General features: G+C 40.3%; 1 protein-coding gene across 2 annotated transcripts in view; it reads left to right on the top strand.

Moving 5' to 3' along the window:
- Positions 1-23,804, top strand: part of Csnk2a2 (casein kinase 2 alpha 2) — a 41,716-nt gene that overhangs the window by 1,663 nt on the left and 16,249 nt on the right. Inside the window, exons 3-5 of one of the 2 annotated variants that reach the window (XM_031340971.1) lie at positions 10,402-10,503; positions 14,312-14,362; positions 21,890-21,949. In XM_031340971.1, coding sequence (XP_031196831.1) covers positions 10,402-10,503; positions 14,312-14,362; positions 21,890-21,949 — 213 coding nt within the window. The remainder of the gene's footprint in view (positions 1-10,401; positions 10,504-14,311; positions 14,363-21,889; positions 21,950-23,804) is intronic. The other variant, XM_031340972.1, reaches the window with a different exon arrangement.

The raw sequence follows: 23,804 nt of genomic DNA, 5'->3' as shown, positions 1-23,804 counted from the left end.
CCAAAAATACAGGACGACTCCCTCAGTTGGTATTTTCATTTCATTTAGCAGTAAAGTTTCAGGTGGGCTGGCTATATAGCAAGCCAGCTGCTAAAAGAGATTTGGGGCAACAGAAGAGTCCATTCTAGCCCCTGAAATAATAACTGGAACTGTCTCAGTGGCAAGACTAGCCCTCTCAATTTGATAATGAGAGGGCTTTTGTTATCACTCAAATGAAGACAGGATCTTAATGAACATGACAAGTCAGCCAAGTTTCTGTACAGGTGATTGAAGATTAAATAGTGCTTTGTAGGTTGTACGAGAAAGTGATCCTTAGGACCTGAGCGGTTCTTCATGGTTGTCAGATCATTTAATGCATATGCATGTCACCTTAAGATCTGGGCTGTTCTTCATGTTGTCAGATCACTTACTGTGTGTGTCACTAGTGAAAGACAGGACACTGGAGAAAGGTAGTATTTCACCTGATTTTCACAGTGCCCAGTGAACAAAAATGGGACTGAAAAGCTTGTGCCTAGAGTGGTCCTCATTTAATTGGACTGTAGATTTTCACATTGTGTAAATCATCTTTAAAAAAAAAATGGCTGTTGCTAATGCTCCTTACCATTCTGGCTTAGTGATAAAGGAGCAGAATTGCTGCAGAGACAGGTGATGCTATCACTGCTGCCCAAGACTCTGGGGTGAGAAGGAAGGAATGGTGGCAAATAGGGAGCTTGGCCCCACTAAGTATGAGTTGTACATTGGAGGTCTGTAGTTACGGGAGGGGTGTGTTTTAAGCAGAGAAATGTTTCCTTCAGGAAACTTGCTGGAGGAAACCATACAATTTCATTACTTACATAAACGTGTTTTGAATAGAAGTTATACTTCAGACATTTTAATTTTAAGAAATAAGCAAAACAAGTGTAGTTAGGAATATCCATGTTCTGTTGCTGAGGATTGAATTTGCAAAGTCTAAAGCAATTTCAGGGAAATGTCTAAATGTCTGTGCAATAGCATTTTTGGACTGAGTGCCATTTCCTGTGAAGTGTTTTGAAGGGAACAGTGCTCAGGTATATGTATGAGTCCCTGTGTGTTTAGGGAAGAATAGCATTAATTTTTGATTATTCTTGAGAAGAACTTCAGAGGTTAGTTGCTTGATAGTTTTTCCTCTGCTCTAAAGAGCCTTTGCATATGTTTACCATATCTAGTATGGAAGCTGCTTTAAATTATTTTTACAAATAGCAGACCAAGGTACAAAGAAATGTACCTGACATCATTGCTCCATTGAAATGGCCCTTCACCAGAACTCTTCTTTCCGACTTCTTCATGCCTCATGCCTCTGAGTGTTCATTTCAGCACTGGGCTGTAGGATCTTAGCATTGAACACAGAGTAAGTTTCAAGTTCAAGTATAAGATTTGAGAGACACCTTTGATGCTCTAGTTCATGAAGTGCTTGGTTTTTCTCAGAGGGCAGTCTGAACTACCTTATACTCCTTTGTCAAAGCCCTGTGGCATTTCTGTGTAGGTTTTATTTATATTTGAAGGATAGAGTAGGAAACTACTAATATTGTGGTTTTGTTTTTATAATGGATTCAAAGTATTATTTTACAAAAAGAACAGAGACTTTATCCAAAGTTACGCTTATTACTCAGATAAGTTGAAGTTATGACTAATACCTACTATTATGATATTTTCTCAGAGAAAATTCAGCCCTTAGCAGTGGGAGCTGCACAGTTTGGGCAGTCTGGGAAAAGTTTGCTTTCCATAGAAGCCCATAGGAGGGACTAGTGTACCCGTGGTGACACTTCTCATCAGTCTTTGTCATTTTGTCATTTGGGTGTGTAGTGATAGAGGGCTTTTATTTCATTTAACTTGCAGGTAAGATTTCAAAGTATTTCACATCAAGGTATGTTGAGGCTATTAGAGGGGTTTACAAATTTAAAAGCTGCTAGAAAAAGTTCTGTGTGTGTGTGTGTGTTTTTAATAAGGTTATACTCTTATTAACGATTTTGTTAATGTGTCTGAAAAAGTGAACATGTGCAGGTCTGAGGTTAAATCTTAAAACTTTCTACTGACTAGAGAAGTCATGTCTTTTATTCTTTTGGGGTGGTGTCAGAAATTGTATTAACAAGAAAAGGAAATGATTTTTTTAAAAAGGGTTTATTTATGCAACAAGGTAGGAGGCTACTTGAGTGTCAAAAGGTTCATCTTGACTGTAAGCTGTCCATTCTCTTACAGTACTTAGGAAGGTGTACCCAGAAGTAAAATAAAAGCATTAGTGAAGCCGGGCAGCAGTGGTGCACACCTTTAATCCCAGCACTTTGGAGGCAGAGGCAAGCAGATTTCTGAGTTTGAGGCCAGCCTGGTGTACAGAGTGAGTTCCAGGAAAGCCAGGGCTATACAGAAAAACCCTGTCTTGGAAACCCCCAACCACCACCCACCCCCACCTCAAAAAAACAACTTGTGTGCATGCATCGCAGCATGTCCTAGGGTCCTTGAGAGCTTTCAGTTAAAAACTGCTGGTTCCTGAGTACATGCCAAGAGCAATACTCTCTTCAATAACCACCAAAGTGTTTTGAACCAGTGTTGCAGTGGCTTAGAAATTCTCATATAAGGCTCCTGTTAACAGCATTATTTGTATTATAAAGAGCTTAGGTGTCTGTTGCTTTTCTTCTCTCAAAATTCTTGCTGAAGACAGTGGTTAAAATTTGTCTTAAGCATATCGTACATATGTGTAGTTCTTTTTGTTTGTTTGTTGTATTGGTAGGACTAAGGTAGTTGTTCACTGGTAGAGCACTAGCTAGTAAGCTTGAGGTCCTGGATCTAGTCCTTGCCCTTCTCGTACCTCAAAACACAGCAAATAGAATAAAATTTTAGGTTCTTAAAAGGAAGATTGGCATTGATTACAGCTATTTATTAGTGATTTAATTCTTGGCTGATGGCCTTTATCATATCCAAATGATTGTGTCTTCATAAGATGAAATGCTCCCTCCTCTGGGTCCTCTGAGAGAGGGTAGGTCTCATCATGTAAGCATATGTACCAATACATCTTCATAAAGAGACTTGTTAATGAAAGTTTCACTTTTTTTGTGAATTCTAGTTTTAGCAAATGTTTCATAGTAAATGAGTAGTTATTAAAAGTGTATTAGATTATTAGTGACATAAATTGTTAGAAATTATATGTGTAAATGGGCCAGAGTTGACATAGGGACATACATAGAAAGTTGAGCAGAATCACAGAGTGTTCTTACTTAGAATCCATTAAAGGCACACCAGACTGATTTCTGTAGGATCACAGGGTGAGTGTGGGCACTGTGGATAGGAATCTGTGTGTCACAGAGGAAATGAAGACATTAGGTGGTTGACTTGTTGGTAATTCTGAATTGTCATGGAAGAGTAGAAGGGCACTCACAGGAAGTAAAAGGGAACTGTCTCTGGAGTTACTCTTCTAAAGGGGATGGTTTGGAAATCAGGCTCAATGCAGACTGAATGTGATTAAGTTCTGTCTTCATTCCTACAGAAGCATGCTTGCTGCTTTGTCTGCTCTCCATTTCAGGCCTTGCTGGTGGTTTCATTGTGTTTGGTTTTACTTTTTAAAGTCTCTTCCTTGCTTTCTTTGGAGGTCGGGGGAGACACGTGGTTCGTGTGTGAAGTCAGAGGGTGACTTGCAGGTGTTGTTTCTCTTCTTCCATACTGTGGTCCCAGGATTGAATTCAGGTCGCTGACAGCTCATGCTGTTACTGGCTGAGACATCTTGTTGATCATGCACCAGTTTCTTTAGAACTTTAGTTCTCAACCTTCTTAGTGCTGTGACCCTTTATTACAGTTCCTCATGCTATGGTAACCCCCAGCCATAAAATTATTTTTATTGCTACTTTATAACTATATTTTGATACTGTTATGAATCATAATGTAAATATATCTGTGTTTTCTGATGGTCTTAGGTGACTCCTGTGAAAGGATCATTTAACTCATGGGTTGAGAACTACTGCTTTAGTCCTTTTTGACCTATACAGTTTCTCCAAATCTCACAATTACTCACCAGATTTTGGAGTCTATAGTTTAATCCCTTTACTACATTAGAGATAATCTGAGTGAATTATTTGTGAAAAGTACATAGTGATAGAGAGTACCCATCCTTGTGTGTGGCTCAAGGCTTTATGTGGCATTTACAACCTAGTTTATGGGTCTAATGTCTACCATTCATAATCTAAGTGCAGACTGTTAGCCATGTGAAAAACAGGGCAGAGGACTTGAATTCTACATTGTTCATTTGGCTCTTTTTTTTTTTTTCTGATGATTAAAATGGGATTATATGACATAAAGGCAGAAGGGTCTGTAGCTGATAGTAGTGTCATAATCTGTAGTGTTTTTCTTTCCAGAGTATGCCCAAAGAGTAAACTGCCGGAAATTTAGATGTCAGGTCCAATACTTAGCTCTCTGACATTAGATGCTTTGGGTAAACTGTAGGAAGAGAATTAATTTACCTCAGAAGATTAAATGTGCTTAATAAGCTTGGTGCTGAGAGAGCAATATGATACAGTAATAACAGTATTACAGTTGAACTAATTGAACAATTTTAAAAGCAAAGCCAATAGTCAAAGGGGTTGTAACATTAACTTGGTGAGATTAAAAGACTCTGCTCTATGCTTTGCAGACCCCCCCTTTATTATGTGCATTGAATATAGCATAAAATTTAACCATCATAACCATTTTTAAGCATGCAGTTTGTGGCATTAAATGAACTCCTAATGCTGTTGAGGCCATTACAACCATCTATCTGCATAGCTCTCTTTATCTTGCCAAACTAAAGCTATACCCATTAAATGATGGTTCCCCAATCTTCTGTCCCCAGCTTCTAGCAACCATCATTTGTTGTTTGACTTTCAAGTATCTCATAAATGAAATCATAAATCTGGCTTATGACTGGCATATTTGACTTAACATGCTGCCCATATACATATGATGTGGTTTAGTTTTTGCTAGGCATGCCTGTATTCCAGCACTTCTGAAGTTGGGATAGAGGGAATTAATTACCTTAAGTTCAAGGCAAACCTAGGCTTCAGTATAAAACCCTGTTTCAAAGAAAACAAAAAAGGAAAAAATTTCATTCCATTTAGAGGATAAGTAATGGACTTTTATCTATCTGTTCATCAGTGGCCAACAAAAAGCTCTTTCCACATGGTCACTATTGTGACCTGAGCTGTTTTGAACACAGGCATGCAAATGCCTCTTTGAACCCATGCCTTGCTGCTTTGGGGCATATATTCAGAAGTGCAGTTGGTGGTTTGTATGGTAATTTGTCTCTCTTTTATATATAGATGGCATCTCTAAATTGCTCAGGCTGGTTTTGAACTGATGGCTTGCCTTATCCTTCTGTGTGCTGGAATTATAGGCCTATGCCACCGTTCCTGACTACTTTGCTTCTTTTGAGGAAGTTTTTACAGTAGCTGATCCATTTTATAATGTCAGCAGTATGTGAGCATTTTGAGACAAATGTCACCAGCTAGCCCAGGCTGGCCTTAGACTTGTACCAACCTCCCAACTGCTAGGATTACAGATATGTACCATCACACTAGCTAATTTTTTATTTTATTTAATTTTTATAATTTTTTTAGATTTATTTATTTATGTGTATGAGTACACTGTAGCTGTGCAGATGGCCCTGAGCCATCTTGTGGCTGCTGGGAGTTGAGATCCGGCCCCTGCTCTCTCCAGCCCTGCTCGCTCTGGCATAATTCACTGTAGCTGTCTTTAGACGCACCAAAAGAGGGCGTTCCATCTCATTATCAGTGGTTGTGAGCCACCATGTGGTTGCTGGGATCTGAACTCAGGACCTTCAGAAGAGCAGTCAGTGCTCTTACCCGCTGAGCCATCTCGCCAGCCCTTTATTTTTTTAAATTAGTTTTCTTAATAGTATGTTGTCATTGGGATTTTATACTTTGCCTTTGTACATTTTTTTTAAAGATTTATTTATTTTATGTATATGAGTGCACTTGCTTTCTTCAGACACACCAGAAGGTGGCATCAGATCCCATTTACAGATGGTTGTGAGCCACCATGTGGTTGCTGGGATTTGAACTCAGGACCTCTAGAAGAGCAGTCAGTGCTCTTAACCCCTGAGCCATCTCTCTAGTCCCGATGTACATTTTTTTTTTTAAGTTATTATATGTAAGTACACTGTAGCTGTCTCCAGACCCTTCAGAAGAGGGTGTTAGATCTCATTACGGATGGTTGGGAGCCTACCATGAGGTTGGTAGAATTTGAACTCAGGACTTTTGGAAGAGCAGTTGGTGCTCTTAACCACTGAGCCATCTCACCAGCCCACTTTTGTACATGTTTTTTCTTGTTTAGTTTTGAGAATAATTCTAGTGTAAGTAGAATGATGAGACTTAAAAGATTAGAGGAAAAGTTGCTGTGAATAACATTAGTTAGCTCATATTTTTATGTAGGTCAATGTAGTGGTTTTCAAAGATGTATGCAGATGAAGGAGTCCATGTCAGCAGGCTAAACCATATCCCTCCTCCATCTCTTCACTCCTGTCACGCGTTGTTGATTATAATTCTTGATCTCAAGGGATAGATGGACCCCTTTGTTCAGCAGTCATTGGTTTGATAGTAGGATCAAAGTTTAAAAGTTGGTGGATATATATATTACTGTCTGTCTTGAACTTATCAATCTAGTTGAACTTGGAAATAAATTTAAGGCGGGCTTTGCCTTTGATGCTTTCTTTAAAGGATTGAGGTTCTGACTCACATGCAGTTGGTCAGCAGAAGTTGACAAGCTGAACTGCAGTGGAAATAGTCATTGAACTCCACAGCACTGGCTCTAAAGGAGTCAGGCTTTGGGTTGAGTAGGAAGGTGATGGGCTTTGTCAACTTTTCTACAGTTTGTCACCAGCTTATATTTTGTTGTAATTTTTTTTTTAACATCTGGGTCACTTTGAACAAGGGTCTTCCAGATGGCCAGCACTGCCCAGCACGTGCAGAAAACCTTCTGAATAGACACTTTGCCCCTTTTTCTTTTCTGAGTACATCTAAAACACTTTAAATGTTAAACAAGTTTTTGTCATTAAAACTTGGCATTTTTCTTTGCTTTAAATATTTTCTCAGCATACATGGTAGGAATACCTGATCCCAGTGCTCTGGGGGCTGTGGCAGCAGGGTGGCCAATTAACTCTTTTGCTGCTTTATCTACTTTGAGTAAAAAAAAAAAAATTCAGTTTGGAAAACAGCTAAACTAATGCTTTTTGAATCTTTGAAACAGATAATCCATCTGAATTAGATAAATGTCTGAGAGCCCTGGTAGTATGCTTAGTGATTTCTAACTGGTGGCCAGTGGGACCAGCTGTATACAAGAGAGTCGAAGAAGCATCTGTATTTCTGTAAAATTTGTAAAGCTTAAAGGTGTCAGCAGTGCTCTCTGTTAAATCTTGTCTTCACTGGTTCCATTTGTAGAATTAAAGGATCTCCTTCGCTCTCTAAGCTCTTTAATAGTTAGCTTCTGGAATCTTCCCTAGGCTCAGAGCAGTACATGGAGGCAGATGGAGCTGCTTGCTGCCTTGTTCTTTGAAGGGGTCTGTCCTGGGCTGTGGATCACTTTCGTTTTTGAGTCTTGTTGGTATCTGGCAGCATCTGAGGACTCCAACTGCTGTGGGTTCCACTGGACCATTTCAGAGTTGCCTAGCTATTCCTGGTCTGGTCTGGGTAGTTTGAGGCATCAGAATGTGCTTTAGCTGCACTGTGAGTTCTCTTTAATCAGTCTTTCTGGGTTCCAGGAGCTACACTCCTGTGTTGCTGGGGAGCTAAGGAACAACACAAGGCTGGAGAAAAGTGGCAGTGGCAGAGAAGCAGCTTGTGTACTGGCTATCCCTCTAAGTGGGTGCTGTCAGGAGCAAGAGGGCTTTTTTGATTGAACATTGGCTTTATTTTTCTCAGTTTTTCTCCCATAAGTATACCCCCCCCCACACACACACCCCAACAACATTTATGTAGACAAGTATATGTTTTCTCTTTTTTTTTTTTTTTCTTTTTGGTTTTTTGAGACAGGGTTTCTCTGTGTAGCTCTGGCTGTCCTGGAACTCACTCTGTAGACCAGGCTGGCCTCGAACTCAGAAATCTGCCTGCCTCTGCCTCCAAGTGCTGGGATTAAAGAAAGGCATGTGCCACCACTTCCTGGCTCAAGTATGTTTTCAGATGTATGTACATAAATATAGTATGCTTAACATGTTTTTATGACCTGTTTGAGAGTAAATCACAGTTATCCCTAAGTGTTTTACTATCTTCCTTAAAATGGTGATTTCCCACATAGTTATATAGTAACATGTTAAAAAAATAAGAATTAACATTAACCCAGTACTGTTATCTAGTCTGTGGTTTTATTTACATTTGCTAGTTCTTCCCTCTTGACTGTAAAGAAAATCACAGCTCCTAAGTTAGATTCATTTGTTTTCTTTCTTTCTTTCTTCTTTTTAAGATTTTTATTTATTTTATGTGTAGGAGTACGCTGTAGCTGTACAGATGGCCATGAGCCATCATGTTGTTGCTGGGAATTGAACTCAGGACAGCCCTGCACGCCCTGCTCCCTCCGGCATAATGCATTGTAGCTGTCTTTTGTAGCTGTCTTCAGACGCACCAGAAGAGGGCGTCAGATCTCATTACGGGTGGTTGTGAGCCACCGTGTGGTTGCTGGGATCCCAACTCAGTCAGTGCTGAGCCATCTCTCCAGCCCTTGTTTTCTTTTTTAAATCTGAACTAGTACATACCTTTTATGACGTTGGCGTGACTTAGAAGCTACTTGTCATTTACGTTTCCTTCCCTAGCTGTTCTTAATTGAGCTTTATGGCGCTTGATTTTTCCCAGACATTGAGGTCCTTGATTACAGAGACCGAATAAGATTCCTAGAAGAGATGGGAAAAACACAATAGCCAGATCTCTGCTGGGAACCCTGGCACAGTGGAGAAGTGTTATGGCAGCTGGCTTAGAAGCACACAGCTGTGTTTGCTCCCCAAGTTGACACTGTTGCAGGTGATACTGTGTCTCTCACCAGTCTTTCTCCTCCTGCCTTGTGTATGTGGTGTGCAGGTTTCCTGGAGAAGGCCAGAGGACAATGTTATCCTGAAGACACTATCTATCATTAAACCTAGATCTTGCTGTTCATTCTGCTAGACCAACCAGCAAGCTGTTGTCATATCTCACTTTTTTCATAGGCACTGAGGGGTCTGAGCATAGGTCCTCATGCTTACACAACTCTTGTCCAATAACTACTTCCCCACATAGCTCACCTTTCCTGCTTTTGTTCAGAGGCATGTATCAGTGACCAACCTGCGTCATCATCTCAGAGCTTTAAAAAATTATATACATATATATGTGTGTATTTTGTGTGTGTGTCTATGCATGGGTATATATATATTGTATGTGTGTTGAACAGGGAGAGAGCATACCACGCAAAGGTCAGAGGACAAATTGTGAGAGTGGGTCTTTCTGACCTTGTAGTCCATTTCCTTAGCTCAGTCTCTCCTTTGACCCACTTGGGAGAAAAACCCAGAGAAGAGGGTACTAGTGGGCAGTCAGGTTGCCAGGTCTAAGTCTTACATCTGTTAGCTGTGACCTTGGGTGAATAGCTACGGGGTCAGTGGACTTCCTCCTTAGTCAGTAGGTGAAGGTCAGAGAGTTAGCATGTACTGATATGTCTGTTGCTGTCCTAAGTGTGTTATAAATTATATTGATAATGACACACTTGCCTTATCAAAACTGGTTTTCTTTGTTACCTTCAGACAGAAAAAAGAACTTTAATTTTCCATCTGTAGGTTGGTCCTTAGCAGTTAGCAGTCACTGCTGGATGAGATCAGCTTTCTCTCTTGCTGATCCAACAGCTTTCTCTCTCTAGGAATGATATCTGTTGGGAGAGTTACTGGCTCTGAGCTGATTTGATTCTAAATATTAAGGAAGTGGGAGTGGAAATAGGAAATGGGGAGCCAACAGCTTGGAAACAAGTTTGTAACTTAATGTCAGTGAACTGGTTCTTGTCCCTAAGACACCATATAACTCATGGAAGAACAGGTGTCTGACCATTTTCTTTCAGTCCTTTCCATTTGTCCATGGTCTACAGCTGTTCAGAGCTATAACACATTTGGCAGTAATCCAGTAAACGTACATTTATTTTTAAAATACTATATGAATGTTAAAGTTTGCTAAATGCCCTAGATCTAACTACTTACAGGGATTGTCACATAAGCTATAAACTAAAATGTTTAATCTAAATGATTACTATGGGTAAGCTCACTTTTTTCTAATTTAAGCATATTCTTTAACATAACATAGTACACAGCAAACATCCATGCTGTTGCCTAACATTGATTAAAGTTGTATTTATTATGTTAACTTCAAAAGGAGTCTCACTTCTGATTACTCTTGTGTATTTAAGCCAGTGAAGAAAAAGAAGATAAAACGAGAGGTTAAGATTCTGGAGAACCTTCGTGGTGGAACAAATATCATTAAGCTGATTGACACTGTAAAGGACCCTGTGGTAGGTGCCTGTTGGCTGGGGCGTGTGCTAGTGGATTGGGGTGGGCTGTTTAACACCTAGGACCTTGTGCTGCATAATGAGCTGATGGCACTGGTAATTGTTGCTGAGGGGGTTTAACAGCCATACAACCTGTCATGCCCAGTGGTGAGCTGGCTATCACTGGTAAATAGAGCCTAAATATATACATAGAAAATCTCCATGAAGATTTGTTCCCTGTTTCTTTGATTTAGCCTACAAAGGTTTGCTAGATAGCTCCCTGATGCCCTGCTTTTGTTGTTTTTGAAAGCTTCTCAGTGCCAATTTGCATTCTCTTACCTCACTCTAGTAGCCTCTTCTTGGAAATCTCTATGTTGATTCTAGTGCAGAGAACTAAACAGGGCTCAGACCACCAGTCCTTTGAAAAAGAAGCCTCACTGTTTCATATTGCTAGACTTTAGTTCTGCATCAACCCTTATGTTGTATATGTGCAAATAAAAATATCTACATATTTTTACAACTAAAATGCTTTTGTTAAAATGCTTCATTTGGGACAAGATGACTCAGTAGATACAGGCACTTGTCTGATGACTAGAGTTTGAGCCCTAGAAACCATGTCAGGATAGAATGAGCGAGCCTGTTCCACAAAGCCATCCTCTGACTCATGGGCCAACATATTCACAAGTACATACATATACACAATAATAAAAAAATTTTAGAAAGCAAAAATAATATTAATTCTGACCTATCCTAGGGTGCTATTCCCTTTGTTTCTTCCCCGAAGGAAAAACTTGGCAGTATTTGATTACCTAGGCTTTGATCCTTGATCACCTTCCTGCCATTTGTGTCCTCTTGTTGCTGTCCGCCTGCTCTGTCTGATTAGCTCCCTGTTGTCTACAAGAGTAAGAAGCAGGTCTTTGCTTCTGTATGCTGAGGACATCCTTACACTCTAATGCTGCGTGAGTGCATGCTATAGGCCAGGTGCTATGCTGAGTGCTTAGCTGCATCACCCCATTTAATCCTGTGATCATTTAGGGACTTGATACTGCTGTTGTTGACATCACACTGTCAGGAAACAAAAACTTAAACAAACATTAAGTAATTTGCCTACTTGCACAATAGTAAAATACGATGAGAAATAATTTTCTTTTGGAACCTAATCAAGCCTGAAAAGGAGTTATATACAAGTTTGTAACTGATTGTCATTAAATAATATATCCTATATTGCTTAGTTCAGCTTGATGGCTAGCCCCTAACTAGTTAGTGTTGATGGGTTTGTCTACTTGAGAATGTGAATTCACAATGTGTGTGTGTGTGTGTGTGTTTGTATTCTTAGTGTTTGAGATAAAAATGGGTATTGCTCACTTAAAGAACACACACGTACCATATATGTATGTATGTATATATATATATATATATACAATGTAAATTTAGGGGTATAGCTGAGTTGGTAGTGTCTGAAAGCATAAGTAGGCCTTAGAGTTTGATCCCTAGAACTGCATAAATTAGTCAAGGTTATGTGTGCCTATAATCCCAGCACACAGAAAATGGAAGCCAAATGGATGGGCAGAAATTCAAGGTCATTGTCAACTATATAGGGAACTTAAGGCCAACCTGAGCTAGACACCCTGTCTCCCTCTCTCCCTGTCTCTCTCTCCCCCCCACCTCTCTCTCTCTCTCTCTCCCCCTCTCCCCACCATCTCAAACACACATACACACACACACACACACACACACACAGAGACACACAAAACTAAGACTTCAAGAGATGGTGCTAGTGACTAAACCTAAGGGCCTTGCACATAGTAGACAAATATGAGTCAATACGTGGTTTATAAGGCCCCCTCCCCACTTTCTCTTCTCCCCCTTGCTCCTTCCTCCCTCATCTCAGTTAACTGAAGACACTGATACCTGACTTAATATTTGTAACTTGTTAACATGTTTGTATAATATATGAGTTGAGCAAAAAGTTAAAGTAGGACTTTTTTTTTTTTAAGATTTATTTATTATTATATGTAAGTACACTGTAGCTGTCTTCAGACACTCCAGAAGAGGGCGTCAGATCTCATTACGGGTGGTTGTGAGCCACCATGTGGTTGCTGGGATTTGAACTCAGGACCTTCGGAAGAGCAGTCAATGATCTTACCTGCTGAGCCATCTCAAAAGCCCTAAGCAAAAAGTTGAAGTAGGACTTGAGAGTGGTTAAAAGGACATAATATTTTCCAGAGATCCTGAATTTTATTCCCAGAACTCATGTCAGGTAGCTAAGAGCCACCTGTAACTCCAGCTCAGAGGGATTAGACATTTGGTTTCTGTGGATAGGTGGACTCACCTGCAAAAAAACATATATATACATATATATATACACACATGTATGTATATATGTACATATATGTGTATGTGTATATATATACATACATAAACATAATTTAAAATAATTCTTCTAAAATTGATGTAGGTGGAAATGGAAAGGGAAGTGTTAGCCCCTGAATTTGAGAGAATTAGGCTTACCTGAGTCTGTAGAAAGGTCAGATTCTTATGAAAATGTTAGAATCATTTGTTCTTGGTGCTACTAGAACTCTGCATTGCCCAGGTAAAGGACTGTATGTGCTATGGCCCACTCCCTGAGAACCTTGAGCTAAAGTTCTCAGCAGTAAAGATTTTTGAGATGAGTTTTTATTTCTATAACCCTAAAAACCCCTGCTTTTCTTCAGTTTTGAAACATTATTTCTGCTAGTTAGTATGATTTTATTTTGCCTAAGTAAACCTGACATTTCAAGCTCTAGATTTCTACAAGGAAGTATTAAACTGAAGATTTTACTGGTTTTATTAAAGACCATGGTTTTGTTGAGAGTTTGTGTTATCTGCTATGTGGTTTATGCATGTGTGTATAGGAGTGCATGTGTTTGGAAGCCAGAAGTCTTTTCAGTTAAGCTGAGTACCCATTGAGTTTCTGGGATCTTACTGTGTCCACATACTGGAGATTACAATACCCAGTTATTGCATAGTTGTGGGACATTTAGACTCAGGTCCTCTTGCTTTCACAGCAAGTGCCCTTAACCACTGAGCCATCTCTCTACCTAGACTACTTTTAAAAGTTTGCTTACACTTGTCTACCTCTGAGCCCAGATGATCTTTTAGGAGCCTAAAACGACAACAGATTCTGAAAACCTATAAAAACTGTCAGATGCATTTTGCTTGCTCAACCGTGATCAACATGTGCAGCTCTTGATGTAGGTGAAGATTTGGGATATTGATGAGAGTAAATCTTAATAAAATAAGATCAGGGCTCAGGGCTGCTACTGAGTCATTTGGGGAGTAACCTTTCTTTTTAAAATTTTACACACTCACACAGAAGTAAATTCTATACACTGTCCCTGCTGAGCATGACTGAACTTGAGCAGTGTTCACCCTCAGGCCAACCTATAACCCTACCCTTTCCCAGCTCTCTCTTTTATTTTATTTTGAAGCAATCTAGACATCAAAAATACTTCAAAATTTAAATTTAAAAAAGAAAAAGGTTTTTTAGGGCTGGAGAGATTGCCCAACATATGAGTGCTTGACGCTGTTCCAGAGCACCTGAGCTCAGACCCCAGTACTCATTTCAGTCTGCTCACAGCTGCCTAATACTCCAGCTCCAGGGACTCCAGTGCCCTCCTCTGATCTCTTTGGTGATGGACTCAAAAGAACAAATCTAGAAAAACAACAAGAAAACTTAGACTATGTCTGATATGGGAGAGCCCCTTTCATCTGTGAGGATTGAGGGTGGGGCCCTGCAAACTGCATTTATCACTGTCTGAGTTTCTAAAAAAATCACTGTTCTCTCTTTCAGTCAAAGACACCAGCTTTGGTATTTGAATATATCAATAATACAGATTTTAAGGTGTGTATGCTTCTTTCTGGCATGGGGTTAATGGGGGTAGGAGGGAGTGGCTTGGGTACCATTTGAACTCTGAATCAAAGCACTCATGGATAGTGTTGCTGAGTCACATGACAACTTGGATCCCGAATAGTGCAGGCCTTGGTTGGGGTTCTTGAATCTGGAGGAGTTATTCATTGCCCTTTGACTTGCTTCCTCAAGGAGTTAACTGCACTGTGGGTTCTCTGTGTAACATGAAATGGAATGCCTCATCCGGAACACACTTGCTTTATACAGCACAGTTTTAGTAGGTGTTAACTTTGATTTTCATGACATCTGCCATTGCTGAAAGGAAAAGATAAGTGGAAAGATCTGTGTAAGGAGTCATTGGTTGAAGCTACTAAATATGTTCTTATACACTACAGCAATTGATAGCAAAAACCTACTGAGAGTCACTGTTGTCAAAAACACCTTATCTGGGATACATATATTATCTTACTGTGATCAGGATATACTATTTTAAACTGAGGGGTTGGTTGGTTGGTTGGTTGGCTTGTATGTATAGTTTTTGTATCCCTGGATCTATATCCCTGGCCATCCTAAGAACTTGCTTTGTTGACCAGCTAAACTCAGAGATCCTCCTGCCTCAGCCTACAGAGTACTGAGATGTACTCAGTATGCCACTGTGCTCAGCTGAAGCATTCTTTTAAGAGAATGTTTTAAACATTGAATGATTTTTGAGACACTCTGTCCCAGGCTTGCCTGAAATTCATCATAGCCTTTCTGCCTCAGTTTCCTGACTACTGGGGTTATAACATAGGCAGCCATGTGCAGCTTTAAACTTGGTTCACGGGTTTGTTTTAATGTATTTATTCATGGAGCTTACTAATCAGGTTTCTGGTGTCAAGACAAATGAAAAGAAAACCTTTAGAACACAGTTTGAAAACAGTATAAAAACAAAGTAGTGATGTTGATTTTCAAGGGTCTGAGAGGACATTGGGTGATTTACAATTCTCTGGCAAGGAATCTAACACTTGTGAAATGGTTGAGGGAGAGGCTAGAGGTGAAGCCACCTTGTCAGATGCTGGTGTCCAGCATTTGTGTTGCAGGTAAAATGAAAGAACCTTATTTGCACATGTAATTTTCTTAGCTAATCTCTCTAAGGCTATCTGATGAAAACTAAAAATATGCATTTACTTAAAATGAAGTAGTAAATTTCATGCCTTTCCTGTATGTAACAAGTGTTTGTTTTTATTATAACTCCTTTACAGGTAAAATCAGTGACCAGCATTTTGTGTATCTCAGAGGTGGTATCTCCCAGGTTCTGTGGGGAGTTAACAAATTCTAATGTCCTGTGAAGCCTGTTTCTGGGATCTGAATCTTTAAAGGAGATGTTCTGAAGACATGGATAGTCTATTAAAGAATACCCCTTTGAAGGATGTGCTTTTAAAGAAATCCTAGGAATCAGTCATTTCTGAAAGTTGCATATTTGAGAGCATCTTTTATCCTCCTCACACGTGTCTTCACTAATTCTTGTTGAATTACTGATCTCTCCTATTTTGAAGAGTTTGTTCCAGTGTCAGCACTGGTGCCATTCCTCTTTGATCTAAAGATTTCTCTTTCCTTTTTCTGGAAGTGTTTAGGAATTTCTCTTCATTCCCAGTCTTCTGCGCATTTAAACATGTGCCTTCCTGTGGGTGCCTTTCATCCTTTGTTCTGGATTCTTGCTGAGCTTTTCCACCTGAAAGCTCAGGGCTTTCCATATTTTCAGTGTTCTTTGATCTCCCCCCCCCCTTCTTGTTCTCACTGTCTAGAATATAATTCAAATGTTAGACTGTATTTTAGAAGTCCATTTCAATCTCTGAGTTTTTAAAAATAGTCTTCTGTTCTCTTATACTTTATGTAATACCTGTTTTCTCACAGAGATGGTTGCATCTTCTCCCCATGCTGTTCATCTATTTTTCTTCACAATTTCATTGTGTCTGATAGTTGCCGCTACTGTTTTGGAGTAATGCTCCCAGAGGTAGTCACCCCCTGTCTTGAGAATACCTTGGCTGTTGGGTCTCATTGGTCTCCAGTTGAGTGCTTTAGGGTCTCATGCAGATTTTAGTGCTGTTGGTGTGCTAGCTCGAAGCTGCTTCTTTCAGCCTGCTGTTTGCTCTCTCGCAGACATAGCTGGGTCTGTCCATTTCTGGACCTTTCTGTGCTTCTTAGTTTGAAGCTGTGTGGGCTTCTCACTGTTTGCCTGAACTTGCAGCTTTTCAAGTCTATAGTGTCCATGAACATGCTTTCTGGCTTCCAGCTGTTGTTTGGCTTCCAGTTCTGGAGTCTATCCCTCCCAGGCCTGCAACTTTAGAGGACCTTCAGGTGAAGCACAGGGATAGAAATCCCCTTTGAACACAGCCATGCTATTTTGGTCAGCCTAAAAGAACACTCTCAGGTAGCATGTGTATTTTGGAAGGGTAAAAGGCTCTTAGATGATTTGTATTCTAGGTAGGATGACAGGTCACCAATTGGCAATCTGTTCATCTCTGTATCCTTAAGGATTTTTTATTTTGTCCTGTGTGTACCTTAATGGGAAGGTTTCGTTTTCCTTTTCAACATTTACCTTTTACTGTGAAGTGTATTAATAACTGGCTTTAAAGTACTATACAGAGAGTATTTGTCCTGGCTGAATGTCAGGGTGATGTGTCAGTGCCATGGCTTATGTAGTTGGTCAGTGATGGGTGTTCACTTAGCACTTACTTCCCTAGCATGCACAGGACCCTGGGTTCCATCAGCAGTGCTGTATAACAAAAGAGCAACAGTGCAGTGTACACAGCTTGCTTAGTGATTTTTATTGGACCACTGGTAATCAATCAGCTTTGGTCTATAAGTTTTCTTTTGTTATGGAGATGTCTCATTTTGATATCTAGGTAATACTGCATCTGTAAAGTTAGTTTGGGTGGTTTTTCCTCACTGCTGTCTATAAACACGTAGACCAGGCTGGCCTCAAACTCAGAAATCCGCCTGCCTCTGCCTCCCAAGCGCTGGGATTAAAGGCGTGCGCCACCACCGCCGGGCTCTTCCTGACTTCTTGTTTGTTAACATTAGACATAAAATTTTGAACTTGTGGGCTATGGGTTTTCTCCCAGACTTTCCACACAGTGGCCACTATCAGCCTTTGCCCAGGTGGGCCAGTCAGTGTTTCCATGTCTTGCTGTTCCATCTCATCTTGAGACACTCTTTTTCAGCTTCTTTTTTTTTTTTTTTTCTGAGTCATCTTGAAGTTAGTTGGACACTGTCATACTTGGTTTCTGAATGTGTTGTTAATGAAACCTGAGCATAAACTTTGTAGTCACGGGATCCAAGACATTTAGTTCTTTACACTGTAATCCATCTACTATCCTGTAACTATTCTCAGTAACTATTGTCCCCCATGTCTTTAAAAGCTATATGGGTTCAAGATCAACTGGGCATTTCAAAAAACCTTTGTTGATTCCTAATTTGATTGTACTTGTGTCCAGAGAATAGAATCTATCCAGGTTGTGCATCCCTAGTTTAAAAATCTCAAATGTGGAGTTTCACAGTAAATTATCCCACAAAGTAGAAAATGGGAACCATATCATGAAAGTTTTTAAGTTTTTTTTTTTTTACTATTTAAATGATGTGGTGGTACATGCTGTTAATCTTACCATGTGGAAAGCAGAGACAGATTGTTTGATGCCCTCCAGAACTGCATAGTAAGACCCTGTCTCAAAAGAAAATGTATGAACTTAGCTTTGTGGTCTGTGGCTATGAAATAAAATAAAAACTACCCCCAAAACAAAACCATGAATAAATTTTATGTTTAGATTTGGTCTAAGAACCAAGATATTTCATTATGGTGATGCAAAGATTCTAAAAACTGAAAATTACCTGACAGAAATGCTTTGGGTCCCAAGTACCTCAGATACCCAGCCCATGTAGTGCTGGCTCTTTGGAACCTGTTGGTGTTCACTGATTCTAATGTGGGTCATGTTTTAACCATAATCAGTCATAAGTTCTCTGTAACCTTAATCATTTTTCCCTGGTGTTTGATTTCATGGTAGAGGTACTAGTTCCTCCCTTAAAACCACTAGCTGTTTCCTATATGTCAAAGTTAACAGGTACAAGAAACATAGTAGTCCTTAAAAAGACAAAACTTTGTTTTTAAATGGCAGAGTCATCTCTAAGAGTTAAGAATGACCACTTAACAATGTACACCCCTCAACTTGAAAGTTCTTAAGAGTTGGATATGGTGGCACATACCTATAATCCGAGTGCTTGGGAGACTGTGATGGAAGACTTCTAAGTTCAAGGCCAACCTGGGCTACATAGCAAGATCTAGCTCCCTTTGAGCTGCATAGGAAGACCATGTCTCAGAACAAGTTGAAACATGTCAGTTTTCTGTGTGTAAGAATGTTGTAAGGGCTGGAGAGATGGCTCAGTGGTTAAGAGCACTGTCTGCTCTTACAGAGGTCCTGAGTTCAATTCCCAGCAACCACATGGTGGCTTGCAACTATCTGCATTCATGCATAGGAGTAAGTGAGGCCCAGTGTGGCCATTCCTTGGGTGTCTGTGACTTTGTATAGGAGACCTCAGGCCTGGTTATCAAATTGCAGTGTCTTCCATTCTCTTGTTCAGACGTAGAGTTTATTTTAAAAGGCCAAGATATATTCAACCAGGCTTCTTAGATTGTCCCTGTAGTAGAACTGATTTAAAGGAAGCATGAGTATGGCTGAGGATTTGCAGCTAAATTGGAATGGGAAAGAGGTTTTTTCTTTACTACTTTCACTTTATTACATTTAGTATTCATGTTTGCATATACATTTGTCATAATGTGTGTGTGGAAACTGGACTTGCAGGAGTCAGTCCTTTTGTCCATATGGATCCTAGGGATCTTAGGGTAAGTCTCTTATGCAAATATGCAAACTGTTTACTTCCTGCCAGCATTCTGCAGTTGCTTGGTTAATAATATTCTCCACATAGCTGGAGGGGAAGTATGGTTCTTACAAAGTTCTTCATTCTAATTTCCTGTGGACTCTGTTAGTTCTTGGAAGATAGGTTCTGTTTTGTTCCACTGACTGGCAAGCACTATAAAAGCAAATGTGGAGGATCTAGACCTGCTGTATGTCCTGCTGTATGAGGACTTGGCTTGAGGGCTTGGTAGAGAAAATGGGTGTAGGTTACAGCTGTGCAGTGGAGCCATCACATATTTGGGAAAGTGGGGAGAGTTCAGAGATCCTTAATCACCAGGGCAGTGCCCACTATGAGCCGAGGGCACCCGTGTCCCTCCTCATATGTGCATAGCCAGACACTCAGGCAATGTGACCGTGAGGCAGAAGACTAATGTTCACAGCAGTGATGCTTTACTTCTAGAACTCCAGATTGCTACCAGTACCTCATGCTGATTCTAGGGCCACTGAGAATCTCCCTGTACTGTTAACACCTTAGAGCAGTGGTTCTGAACCTGTGTGTTGCAACTCATTTGGGTGTTACATATCAGATATTTACATGATGATTTATAGCAGCAGCATAAGTACAGTTACGAAGTAGCAACAAAGTAATTTGATGGTTGGGGTCATCACAACATAAGGAACTGAAAAGGGCTGCAGCACTAACCGGGAAGGTTGGGAACCACTGCCTCAGAGGGAGATCATGGCATGGCCTAGGATTCAAAGAAGGGAGACTCCTGATTCTCTGTAGAAAGCTGATAGGATGGTTTGGGAGAGAAGCTCTGGAAAGGGACAATGGAGGGCAGATTCTTGTTGATGTCTTCAGAGAAGGTGGTTCCTGGAGCCCGCAGTGGGGACTATAGCAGCAACCATTAAAGGAAGCCAGATTGCCCTGGAGAAGCCTTAACTAGAAGCCCAGGCAGTTACCTGGCCCAGATGGAGCTTAGACTTCTCCCACCAAGAGCTCCTGGGGAAGGAGGAGGTCACAGTGAGTGGTGGCTAGCCATTCAGGGCTTTGTAATGAAATAAAGCCAAGCACTGTTGTGTAGGTAATGTTTTTCATATTCAGTAAAATCGGTACTGGTTTGAATACTAGTCAGAAATACTACTTTGTTGACAGCCCAAGGACATTTTTTTATACCATAGGCTCTTTATATTATGAATGATATGAGAAGAAACCCCTTTTATAGATTAAAGGTTCAAATAAATAACCCATTGCTTTTCTGGAAATAAAAATCCTAGAGCTCTGAGAGTTTGTGAATTTGGTCTTTTCTGGGCTGTTTATTGACCTCATGATTCAATGTGTAGCACAGCCTGTACAATTGATCTGTCTCACCCAAGTTGGTATCTAAAGCTTAGATCTGTAACCTGTACATCCTGGTTGCAAGTCATGACCAAGTAGTAGATAAGAAACCTGCTTTGAAGCACAAGGCTGGGAAGACAGGGTTTGGTCATTAGGAAGCTGAAAGTTCCTGGTAGAAATGGTGAATTAGTATGCTCGAGAACAGCTCAACTCTCAAGGATCGAGCCCCTAGCAACACAGCCGCTTGTGAGCCTGAGCCAGCTGGTGTTTGAGGCCCATAGCGCTACGTAGTCCTACTGAGCTGGATGGGCTAGTTAATTCTTCCCTAAAGGCCAAAGGGGTTGGGGTGGCCTTTTCTTCCACACCTGTCCTTGGAAAACACTTTTTATTAGTTTCATTGTAATTTTTGCCAATAAGCAGTCTTATTTTCCTTTTTATAGAATTGCATTGTATATCCATTACATACTCATTGAAGGGAATATGATGTGTGAATCTTTTTTCTAATAGAGTAAAAGGTTAAAGCCATTCTAACTGCTTTTATTTTTGAAAGTGCTACCCAGATTGACAGGAAAGGAGACTTAAACTTCGAATTGATTATCAAAGGTGATACATAGTATCTGACTGGGCTTGGGGTACTTTAATGATCCCAGTACTCTTCTCTAAGAAGTTTATTTCAAACTCCCATGAGGTGAATCTCTGGATTCAGTAATGAAAGTTTCTATGTTACCTTGTATTCATGTTTGACACTGCTGTCTTTATTTTTTAAATGCCCTATTTTATAATCTTTTTTTAAAAAATCAAGTATTGCCTATGAAATCCTTTTTTTCAGCTTGGAATTGTTTGGTAGAGAACAGAGCATAGATTTTTGGAAAGTCTCTTGCCATCTCCAAATGTCTCACTTTTCTTGTTTCTTTTACAAAATGTTTTATTCCCCTGCCACTACTCCAATGCCCTGGAGTAGTTGTCCAGGTGGGCTGTGTGGGGTGGGCTCAGCTTGCTGTGCAGTTGAATATGTGCACGGTGCAACAATTTGGACCTCACAGCAGTGTGGCCGTGGTTATTGAAATTGTGGACCACTTCACTGAAGTGTATCCTCTCCCAGAACGCCTTCCTTTCCCCTCTCCCTATTGAAGGTAGAAATGTTGGACTCCTCATCTTTGCCATTCCAGGGCAGGCAGTGAACTCTTGGGTGTCCATACCTTAAGCACTAAGTTTTCAGGGGAAGGCTAGTGTTTAGAATATCCGAATACGGTCAGACTAAATTAACTTTCTGCTTTCTGAAATCTGTTTCAGCAACTCTACCAGATCCTGACCGACTTTGATATCCGGTTTTATATGTATGAACTACTTAAAGTAAGTGATATTTGTTAATGGTGCTTTTTTCCCCCCTCAGGCTTGTATTTTGAGAAGATTTTAAGAGAATTCAAGCAGAATATTTCTTAATAGAGAACTTAGTGAGAGTTAAGTTCTGATGAGAATCCTGTTGTGAGACCTCACAGATTTTCAATAAAATTTGGGAGATTGGCCAAACAAGAAGTGCAGGGCTATTATACAAAGTTCACAACTCCTTGCATATGGCTCTTGTTGCCAGTTGGAGTTTTTTCTTTGCCGGTTAATTTTTTTTCAGTGTTTTAAAGATTTATTTATTTATTTTATGTATATGAGTACACAGTATAGCTGTACAGATAGTTGTGGGCCTTCACCTGGTTGTTGGGAATTAACTTTAGGGCCTCTGCTCGCTCTGGTCAGCCCTGCTCACCCAGGCCCAAAGATTTATTTATCATTATAAATGAGTACACTGTAGCTGTCTTCAGATGCACTAGAAGAGGGCATCAGATTTCATTACGGGTGGTTGTGAGCCACCATGTGGTTCCTGGGATTTGAACTCAGGAGCCAGAAGAGCAGTTGGTGCTCTTACCCACTGCTCACCAGCCCCTTTGCCAGTTAATTAATCCTAATTTTCTCTATGACAAGTGACCTCAGACTTAGACTTTTTTTTTAAGATTTATTTATTGTTATATGTAAGTATACTGTAGAGCAGTCAGTGCTCTTACCTGCTGAGCCATCTCTCCAGCCCAAGACTTTTTTAGAGTCAAGTCTGCCTGACTGAGATGACATAGTCTGGGTTGGGCTCATTCATGCACCTGTGTGACGTGGGCTGGGTTGTTGGAATAGTTGAGGTCCTGTCTTCCGAGTAACAGTAAGAGAACGGGAACCTCAGTGTGCAGCCTGTCAAGGTTGGCCCTCAACTTCTATATATTTGTTGAATTGGTTGGTACAAAATGTTTGTTGGTTGGTTGGGTTTTCGGGGGGGTGAGGGGTGCAATAGGTTTTTTAGTTTTCCAAGGCAGGGTTTCTCTCCTGGAACTCCCTCTGTAGACCAAGTTCCAGGGTATCCTCAAATTCAGAGATCTGCCTGTCTCTGCCTCCACCTCCACAAAGCCAATTGCCACCACATGGCACTTATTACTTTCTTGATGGGAAAGTCAGGAAGAGGAATGTATACATAATTGGCAGACATTTGTAGCCATCTTTTTTTTCTTCTTCAAACTTATGTATGAGAATATCTGCACCTCACTTGCACTGACAAATAGTTTGAGCAAGGGAGAAGTGATGGGTGAACCTTCTAAGTGACTTACAAATACCAAGTTCTATAAAATTGAAGCATTATCAATTAATGGATGCATGTTTTCATTTGTCTTGGTGAACACTGTAGTAAAGCACTGTGAACTGGCCTTGTGTACCTTTCAGGTTAATGGATCACTAAAAACTTAATAACATCTGCAAACTACCCCCAGAAGTGCATCATAAATACAGAATTGGCCAACATGGTGGCACATAACTTTAACCCCAGCACTTGTGAGGTAGAGGCAAGCAGACCTCTTGAGTTCAGTGCTTGTGAACCTCAGTTAAGAAAATTGCCAAGATAGGGTTTGTATGGGAACTGAAAAACATTGCTCAAACGAAATACCAGGTTGAAGCAAGGCTGGACTTGGGGAGGAGAAGTTTGCAGATCTGGCTTCCTGAAATGAATGTTTTCCTTAGAATTGTTCTTGAGTGAGGCAAAATGCTGGGCTTAGAATTCGCTAGTGTCTGTTGAGGTTTGTTAGAAAGAAGAGACTGCTTGACCTGACCCATCTTTCCTGGGAAGTGTGCAGTGGGGAGAGGTTTGCCATGCTAGGAACATCAAGACCTCTTTCTTAGAGGT

This window comes from Mastomys coucha, unplaced genomic scaffold (assembly GCF_008632895.1).
Source record: "Mastomys coucha isolate ucsf_1 unplaced genomic scaffold, UCSF_Mcou_1 pScaffold22, whole genome shotgun sequence".
NCBI classification, from domain to species: domain Eukaryota; kingdom Metazoa; phylum Chordata; class Mammalia; order Rodentia; family Muridae; genus Mastomys; species Mastomys coucha.
Note: the sequence above shows the minus strand (reverse complement) of the source record. Positions and strands in the feature narration are given on the sequence as shown.